Source organism: Canis lupus, chromosome X (assembly GCF_011100685.1).
Source record: "Canis lupus familiaris isolate Mischka breed German Shepherd chromosome X, alternate assembly UU_Cfam_GSD_1.0, whole genome shotgun sequence".
Taxonomy (NCBI): domain Eukaryota; kingdom Metazoa; phylum Chordata; class Mammalia; order Carnivora; family Canidae; genus Canis; species Canis lupus.
The window spans coordinates 41,518,229-41,527,552 of NC_049260.1; the positions used below are offsets into that span (position 1 = coordinate 41,518,229).

Consider the following 9,324-nt stretch of genomic DNA (forward strand, 5'->3'; position numbering starts at 1 on the left):
ACAGAAGACAGTAAAATAGTAATAATATGAAACTTTTCAAAATAATTGGCAATGATGAGGGGCTTAATTTTCCTACAATATACAATAATGCAATGATCAATCACTCTAATACATGAAACTTGGTGCTGATCTCAGAAAAGACAAGTGTATCCCTGTAGGCCTGTGGTAATGTTCCGCAGAATGGCACATGTGCAGAATGGCACACATACAGAAGTGGTTTCTCTGTAACCATACTCTTCCAACTTTGGGCAGTACAGCAGCTCTGTCCGGGATCCTGAGCAAGCGCAAACCCAACACATTAAAAAAGGGGCGGGGCTATGGTCGATACCGGAGCCGGAAGTAGCTCTACTGACTTTTTTTCTGCACCTGCCACGAGGCTCCTCACGGGTTAGTGCCTGCTTGGCGCTGAGGTATTTTGAAGAACTCGGACGACGGACTTCAGGTTCTGTGATTGGAGTTGTGGGCGTGATTTCACTGAAGAGAATTTTGGGGTTGATAATGGAGGTCTTTGGAGTTGGGATAGTGGCTTCTTTTAATACTAATTTACGTCTTTCTTGGAGTCGGGATAGTGGCTTCTTGTAATACGAATTTCCGTCTTTCTTTTCTCATATTTTCACCTTAAAGTTCCACAGCTGGGTATGTATTGTTCTTGGTCTTATTACGTTCTAAGTTTTTTCTAGTTTCAGTGTTGTTGTAGTGTTACCAAGAGTTACTTAGAAGTGTGTTTTAGGTTTTAAAAAGTTTTAAACATTTTATTAATTTCTGATGCAATCTTTTCTGTGCCTTATGTGATACTTATTCATTGGAATGTGTTTAGACTTCCTTGAAGGCTAATTCCAGGGTCAGTTTTTATTAATATTGCATCTCTACCTCAAAAATAGTATGAATTCTCCAACTGGGGATTTTCTTAATCAAAAGTGTAAATTCTTTTATTGGGTGTGTTTGCTCTTATAATCACTGAGAATGATTTGTTTGTGTGTGAGCATATATATATACACACATGCATTTTTAAAAATTGTATTTTTATATATTTTACTTGGTGTCACTGGTACAGGTAGGGGTACTTTTCAGAATAAAGATCATCAACTTATTCTAGGTGAGTCAGTGCAGACAGGGCGTGACTTGCCATTTGCACGTGGGGAGTGGGGGATAGGGAGGGCTTGGCATGGCTTAGCATGTGGGAGAGAAGACAGAACCGGTATGTAGGAGAAGTGGGGAGAAGCATATGAGGCTGAGAGAGTCTGGCAAGAGGAGAGGGCCTTGCATGGGGCAGGGCTAGGTATGCCTTGGTGCGTGTATGAGGCCCACAGGGCTGGCAGTGTGAGGTGAGAGAGAATGTGTCCAAGGGGGAAGTCAGGCAGTGTTTCTTGGAGGGACTAGGTGGGCTGGGTGGGGCAGACAGGTGGGCGGAGCATATATGAGGGGTGGGGTCATGTGTGTTTGGGTGGGCTAGACTGAGGTGGTTTGTCTGGGTACATAGTGCAGGGTAAGTAGGGTAGCAAGTGTGTCCTGAAGGGTGGAGCAAGGCCCGCTGAGTTGACCAAGTATAACAGAGTGTAGTCTAGTTTTTTAGAGCATATAAGCAGGGCCTTATGCATTCAGGTGGGCAAAGTGGGTTGAGATGGATCAGCCAAGTGTGTCTGGATAAAGTGGGCAAGCAGGGCCAAATCGTGCCAGTCAGTCCCAACCAGGTGCAGTGGAACCTGGCCCTGTCGGCCAGAAGGTGGGACCAGGAGTGTTGGGACAGGTTAAGTCTGTTCCCATTCACTTAGTGCCAACCCAGACCCTTCCTCCCACCAGCACAGAAACCTAGTTGTAATCCCTATTCTCTGGTAAGTCCAGGACACAGGGTAGATGGAGAAGTGGAGTTCGTGCAAGGATTTTCTCTTCAGCTCTTGCCTGGAACACTCTCAGACACCTTGCCATGGTCACACTGGGCACTGTGCATTCAATCATAGCTGCCTACCGTGGACTGCAGAAGTCCAGGCTGTCCCAGAAGTACCAGATGCTGGAAGTGCCATTGGCAGTAAAGGAGGCCTCTCAGATAACAGCCACACCCCAGCTGTTGTCTGAAAATGACCTGCCTCAGGACTGAAACCTATGCCAGAACTTTTGCATAGGGGACTTTTGACAAAGCCTTATGAGGGTATGTCAGGGAGCCTGGGTAGAAAGAAGTTGAAAATGAAGGCAGAGAGGGTCAGCAATGAGAATAACAAAGATAGGGAGTGTCAAAACATCATTTAAAAAACAAGTTGGGAAGACCTGCTGGCATTTTCCTGGCCTACAGTCCTCGATGAGTGACACTGAGGAGTTGCCATTCCTGGATCCTGCACCACAGAAACCAGTAGTGAATGTGAAGAAAATGGAGAATTTGAAGAAAAAGGTGAAGTGGACAGTGAGAGGAATGGGGGGCCATGAAGACAGGGATCAGGGGTGGAATACAGGGTAGGGGTGAAAGGTTAGAAAGCTGACATCAACTCTTCTATCTCTGCCTTGACTATTCTTGTCCCACAGAAAGAGAAGAAGGAGAAGCAGAAGCAAAAGCTCACAGAAAAGCAGAAACACACAGAGAAGACAGATGTCAAGGATCCAGTCTTGCTGAGGCAGTGCCTGGGACCTGGCTGTGTGTATCCCACCCGGCCAGGCTCCAAGTACTGCTCAGACGACTGTGGCATGAAACTGGCAGCTGAGTGAGTGAAGTTAAGCAACAGGATGTGGAGTGGGACGTAATTTATACCATCCAGAAGCCTATCTATCCCTCTACCCATGTATCCTCCCACCATTCATCCACGCACCCACCCATCCATCCATCCACCTTACAGCCACGCACCCACTGAACCTCTCGTACACATTCTATCCACCAGCCCACTCGCCTACCTTTATAGTCATTTACCCATCTGTCCATCCCCCATTCAGTCACCCATTCACCAGCATTCTCTCATCTATTATTTATTATTCTATACATTGACCAGTCATTCATTTTCTTCTTTTTCTTTTTTTAATATATTTTTTAATTTTCTTCTTTTTCTGATGTCCCTACCTACCCATTCCGTTTCTTGCTATCTCCCTTTCCAGCCGCATCTATGAGATTCTGCCCCAGCGCATCCAGCAGTGGCAAAAGAGCCCCTGCATTGCTGAGGAGCATGGCAAGAAAATGCTTGAGCGCATCCACCGCGAACAGCAGGATGCTCACAGCCGCCTGAAGGACATGGAGAACCATTTCCATGAACTGGAGGCCATAATTCAGCGTGGCAAGCAGCAGGCTGTGTGCAAGGATGAGGAGGTGGATAGGAGTGGCTTGGGTGGAGCAGAAAGGTATTTGAAATCTTGCTTTGCCCCTCCCCTCTCTGCACTGCTTCACTGGCCCTTCCACTGTCTTGTGCAGACTAACCAAAGTAGCAAGAACAGCCTAAATCTGCAGATCTTCTGTGTCTCCTGTGGGCAGTCAGTCAGCATGCATGTCGCCATGCGCCACATGGAACGCTGTTTTGCCAAGGTTGGGGAACTGGCGGGGGGCAGATGGAGCAAAGATGTTTTTGCCTGGGTGGGTTCTGTGGGGAGGAGGGTAGGTTCGGTGCCTAGGTGTTTGTTGTAGAAAGGAAAGCAACACACATCTGTGGTTCGACCCATTTGTGCTTCTCTTCCATCCTTAGTAGGAGGGCCAAGATTGGAGCATCAGCCAATGGTGAAGGAAATGTATGATGGTCAGGCAAGGAGAAGAATGGGGAATAGTTATGCAGTGAGAGCCAAAGGAAAGGGAGATATGGTCAGGCAGGGATGGAGAGAGAAATTTAGGAGGGGTAGGTCAGGCAGAGAGAAAACAAGAATAGAAGAGAAGCAGTCAGCTGGGCAGACAGGAACATGGGAGCCACAGGGACAAATGTGTTGTTTGGGGCTTTGTCATGGGAGGGCATGCTGTGTACGTTAACGGTTCCTCCCATTTGTACTCTTTCCTCCCAGTATGAGTGCAAGTCGTCCTTTGGGTCCATGTACCCTACTTGCATTGAAGGGTGAGTGTGGGGCTAGTCAAGATCAAAGGCATGATGTGGACAGGGTCAGGTGCAGGGTGGGCAAGATCAGGGGAAAGATGTGGGTGGGCTCAGAGGCAGAGGTGGGTGGATTAGGAGGAGGGAATGGGTGGATTTGGGGACAAAGTATGGGCAGGGGTTCAGGGTGGAACCTCCCCCTTTCTGACCCTTAGCACTTCACTTTCCATCTCCCCTCAGGGCCACAAGGCTTTTCTGTGATGTTTACGACCCAAAGAGTAAGAAGTACTGTAAACGGCTCCAGGTGCTGTGCCCTGAGCACTCGAGAGATAACAAGGTGGCTAAGGTGGCTCTTCCCTCCCTACCTCATCATCCTTCATTTGTCCCCTTCTCCCTGCCTGACCACCGTATTTCTCTCTTCCTCTCTTCTTGATTGCCTCCTGTTTCTTTGTTCCTTCTGCCCAACTGTGTCCATAACTCCTGACTGACCTTCGCGTGTCCCCTTCTTCCCTTCTGACCACCCCACATTCCCCCCTCCTTACTGGCTGCTTCTCTTCTATTCTTGTTTTCTCTCTGCCTGACCTACCCCTCCTAAATTTCTCTCTCCATACCTACCTGACCATCTGTCCCTTTCCTTTGGCCCTCACTGCATAACCATTCCCCATTCTTCTCCTTGCCTGACCATCATACATTTCCTTCCCACTCCTTGCCGGACTGCCCCATATTCCTCTCTTCCCCCTGCATGACTTCCCTCCATCCTTATTCTGCCTGCCCCGCAGTCATTTGCTCCTCCTAAGTCCTTTCTCCCTTTTTACGCAGCCCCTATTCCTCCCACCCTCACTGTCCCATTCCTCACTTCTTCCATGCTTACAAACCCTCTTGCATCTACTGTGCCCTGTCAGACCTTCCCTCCATCCTTCCTTTAACTCATTTGATCTGTTTCTATTCTTCTGTCTCTCCTTTCTGATCACCTCCATTCCTGCTTATTTATTATTATTTTTAATTTTATTTATTCATTCATGAGAGAGAGAGAGAGAGGCAGAGACACAGGCAGAGGGAGAAGCAGGCTCCATGTAGGGAGCCTGATGTGGGACTCGATCCCGGGTCTCCAGGATCACTCCCTGGGCTGAAGGCAGCGCTAAACTGCTGAGCCACCCGGGCTGCCCCGTTCCTGCTTATTTAACTTCTTTCATCCTCCATATACATGATCGTCCCCCTTTTGCCTCCTCTTCTCTACCTGATCCCGAATTCCTCTCCTCCCCCACTGCCAGGTCACTCCCCATTCTTCTCCTTCCTGCCAGAATGCCCTCCACCCTCCATTCCTCTCACAATGCCTACCTGATCCCTCTCAATGTCTAGATTTCTACCCCCCTCCATACTACATCATCCTTCATTCTTCCTCACAGGTATCAGATGATGAGGTGTGCGGTTGCCCACTAGTGCACAATGTGTTTGAGGTCACTGGCAATTTCTGTTGCCTCCCCAAACGCCTGTGCAACCTCCACTACTGCTGGGAGAAGCTGAGGCGTGCTGAGGTGGACCTAGAGCGCATTCGTGCGGTAGGCTACAATGCTGACTGGGGCTGAAGGAAGGGGGATATCATCCTGGGATCCCCCTCTCATGCTTACCTCCCACAGTTGCACAAGCTGGAAGAGCTGGTTGAGCAGGAGCACAAGGTGCGCACAGCTATGAGGAACCGAGCGGGGCTGCTGGGCCTGATGCTTCATCAGACAATCCAGCATGACCCGCTCACCACTGACCTGCGCTCCAGACTAGACAGCTGAGCCCTGCTCGACCGAGATCCTGTAACCAACATCCTGTGCAAAGGAGACATTCAATGAATTCTTCACACGCTTGTTCTTATAACACTTTGTTCTTAGGTCATTTTAGAGTTTCTCTGTTCATCATTTGGTCTCCTGCCTCTTTTCACTCCTTCATGGGAAGGTGGTCCTCAAAATTGCCCTCTGTTTCTGTTTATTCTTCCAACTGTCTGTCTCTTTCTTCCCTAAACCTTGGCAGGGCCCTGCCCTCATCCCCCACCATCCAGAGTTTTGTTAACAAACTTGGGAAGAACAAGAAATTTTATTTCATTTTAAAGATTTTATTTATTTATTCATGAGAGACAGAGAGTCAGAGACATAGGAGAGGGAGAAGCAGGCTCCCTTTGGGGAGCCTGATGCAGGACTCAATCCAGGACTCTGGGATCACAACCTGAGCCAAAGGCAGATGCTCAACCACTGAGCCACCCAGGTGCCCCATAATAAGGAATTTAATAACCCCCAATAGCCCCCCAAACCTGTCTTTCTGGCCACAAACTCAATTTCAAACCTCTGATGGTGAGTGACAGTGCAACTGTACTTAGGAGGAGGCTGCAGTGCACATGCAGAAGTGGCCCATGGAGTGATGCCCACTCAGGGCTCAGTGGGCCTTCTTCTGTTAGGAGAGATGTGACCTTACAGTGGAAGTGCCCATGACCCTTGTTCCCTGCAGTCCCTCATCCTAGGCCATCAGATACGGAGTTGGCACCTGATTAGTGCATAGCCAATTCCTTAACTTCTGTGCAATTGTTATTATTCCCTAGGCCAGAGGTGTTAGAAAAATGGGATGGGAGATAGATGAGTGTGGGATAGTCCTCCCTGATAATTCCACTTTGGGACACTGAGGAAGATTCAAAGTGTCATCGCAGTCATGCCTCTGCCCATCTTGTTCCACCCCTTACCATCTCATGAAGTCCTAGCTCTTTCTGTTAGCTTTGGTCCATGCCAGTCCAGTCCTGGTCTGTGCATAGCTTCCCAGCACTGCCCACAACATCCTCTGCTCCTCCCCCAATCACACTGCTCTGGGTCTGTCCTTTCCAGCCTGCCCTGTACATTGAAGCCCCATGTGGTCATGAACATTTCACACCTATAGGGTTGCCTGGAGAAGACTGAGACCTCTGGCATATCTCCCTTTGTCAGCCCCAGCCAGGCCTCCTGTGCCAGTGGAGGTGTGTCCCATAATGCTGCTTTGGATACTGGTATGTTTGAAATGACAGACTTGAACACTATTTTTTTCTCTACTCCCTCCCTGGTCCCTTAGGGATTTTTTCCTTAATTTTCATGATCACTTTTGTCCCAAGGACTCACACATTTTTACCTAAATGCTTAGATGTGTTGCTCTAGACTTATACCTCACATTCCACCACGCTAACTTGATATTACCACCTGCTTGATGTGATGTCTTCTTTATTTACTAATATTGTAGTTTTTTCTTTTCAATTTGACCAGATTTTCCCAGGGGCCAATCCACAGAATTGATTATATGAAAGGAGTAGCTTTATAATTTATTTAAATTCTCTAAATTCATATTTATTTTATTTATTTAAACTTTATCAATTGCCACTTCTTGGTTTTTTGTTTGGTATTTAATTTTCATATATTTACTTTATTTTGTTGTTTTTTTCTGATCTCCTGCATCAAAGTCTTAACTCAGTTATTTTTCTTTGTCCAGTCTTTTTTTATATATATAGTAAAGGATTTGAGGCCACTTTCCTCTAAATGTGGTTACTTTATCTCTTAAACTCTGGTATAAAAGTTTCAAATTCAGAATTGATTTCTCACTTTGAGCCTAGCTGTAGAGGAAAGTTTCTTAGTTTCTAACTAGTTTGTCTTTTCTTTCTTTTTTTGTCATTATGATCTTACTGTGATCAGAGAATGTAGCCTGTTGAATCTAAACTGGCAATCATTACTCAAGATTTTCTTTGTAGCTCAGATACTCCACTGAACTGTAAAACTTTCATGGATATATCCATTGATGATTAATGTTTCGTTACTCTGATTTTTCTGTCTACTTCAGCTGTTATATTATAAAAAGAATAAATACAATAATATTTTTAGACAAATTTTTCCTTGTGGTTCTGTGTTTTGGGGAGGGGAGGAAGGGGCACCCTAAAGTGTATATCTTAGGCCATTTTCCACAATGGCATTATGTATTTTCCTTGTTTTGTCCTTTTTATGTTTTCTTGTTTGAGTGCTTTTGAGCTTGAATTTACTTTGATAAGTACATCACCACACTGCTTTTATTTTGCTGCCACTCACCTTGTGTATCTTTGCCTAAATCTTTTTTGTGTTTTTATCTTTAAGATATACTTCTTGTAACTGTATATGTTTTTTGCCCTAATCCCACATTTGTGTCTTGAGATTCAGTCCACTTTGTAGAATTATGAAAATCTTATCTTTTTGTATTATGCTTATTATTGATTTTACAATTTCCTAAATAGAACTTTTATCCTTTTCTTCATCAATGAAGCTCAATGAAGTTTCTGATGTTTTGTTTCTCCCCCTTACTTCATTAGTTTGGAAATTTTTCTTGCTAATTGTTCATTATATACATTTTTACTTCCTTTTTTTAGATTATTTATTTATTTATTCATTCATTCATGATAGAGAGAGAGAGACACAGAGACACAGGCAGAGGGAGAAGCAGGCTCCATGCCGGGACTCCAAGATCGTGCCCTGGGCCAAAGGCAAGCACCAAATCGCTGAGCCACCCAGGGATCCCCCATGTTTACTTCTTTTAAAAAATATTCTTTATTTACTTGAGAGAGGGAGCACAAACGAGAGAGTAAGACAAGGTGAGGGGAGGAGCAGAAGGAGAGAGAGAAGCAGACTTCCCACTGAACAGGGAGCCTGACTTGGGGCTTGATTCCAGGACCCCAGGATCATGACCTGAGCCGAAGCAGATGCTGAACCAACTGAGCCACCCAGGCGCCCCTACATTTTTACTTCTAACAGACATAATTTAATTTGTTTTCTCTACTATTTGATCAGAATATAATTAGACCTTTCTTTCTAAAGGAAATTGCTCTATCCTCCATATTTGTCTCAGTGAAATGAACAGTATCACTTCTGGATTTTTCTTTTTTCTTTTTTTTTTAAGATTTTATTTATTTATTCATGAGAGACAGAGAAAGAGAGGCAGAGACATAGGTAGAGGGAGAAGCAGGTTCCACGCAGGGAGCCCGATGTGGGACTCGATTCAGGGACTCCGGGATCATGCCTTAAGCCAAAGGCAGACGCTTCATCGCTGAGCCACCCAGGCGTCCCCACTTCTGGATTTTTCTAGAGAAATTAAACTGCTTATTTGAAGATTATATTTTTCTGAAACTAAGTCATTTCTGCTTCAAGAAAATATACTGGGCAGCCCCAGTGGGGCAGCGGTTTAGCGCCGCCTGCAGCCGGGGGTGTGATCCTGGAGACCCGGGATCGAGTCCCACATTGGGTTCCCTGCGTGGAGCCTGCTTCTCCCTCTGCCTGTCTCTCTCTCTCATGAATAAATAAATAAAATCTTAAAAAAAGAA

At 45.8% G+C, this 9,324-nt stretch overlaps 1 protein-coding gene across 3 annotated transcripts; it reads left to right on the forward strand.

The window, feature by feature from the left end:
* Positions 1-368: 368 nt before the first annotated feature.
* Positions 369-7,860, forward strand: LOC612517 (CXXC-type zinc finger protein 1-like). Of its 3 annotated transcripts, XM_038586501.1 has the most exons (10): positions 369-442; positions 625-636; positions 2,288-2,383; positions 2,515-2,690; positions 3,076-3,283; positions 3,386-3,496; positions 3,961-4,010; positions 4,227-4,332; positions 5,393-5,545; positions 5,624-7,860. In XM_038586501.1, exons 3-10 carry the CDS (start codon positions 2,294-2,296, stop codon positions 5,768-5,770), a joined length of 1,041 nt encoding a protein of 346 aa, XP_038442429.1. In that variant the 5' UTR covers positions 369-442; positions 625-636; positions 2,288-2,293; the 3' UTR covers positions 5,771-7,860. The 3 variants fall into 3 exon arrangements, with proteins under 3 accessions (XP_038442429.1, XP_038442428.1, XP_038442430.1); XM_038586500.1 differs by lacking the exon at positions 369-442 and having other exon boundaries at positions 541-636; XM_038586502.1 differs by lacking the exon at positions 369-442 and having other exon boundaries at positions 541-636; positions 4,227-4,323.
* The last annotated feature ends 1,464 nt before the right edge of the window (positions 7,861-9,324 follow it).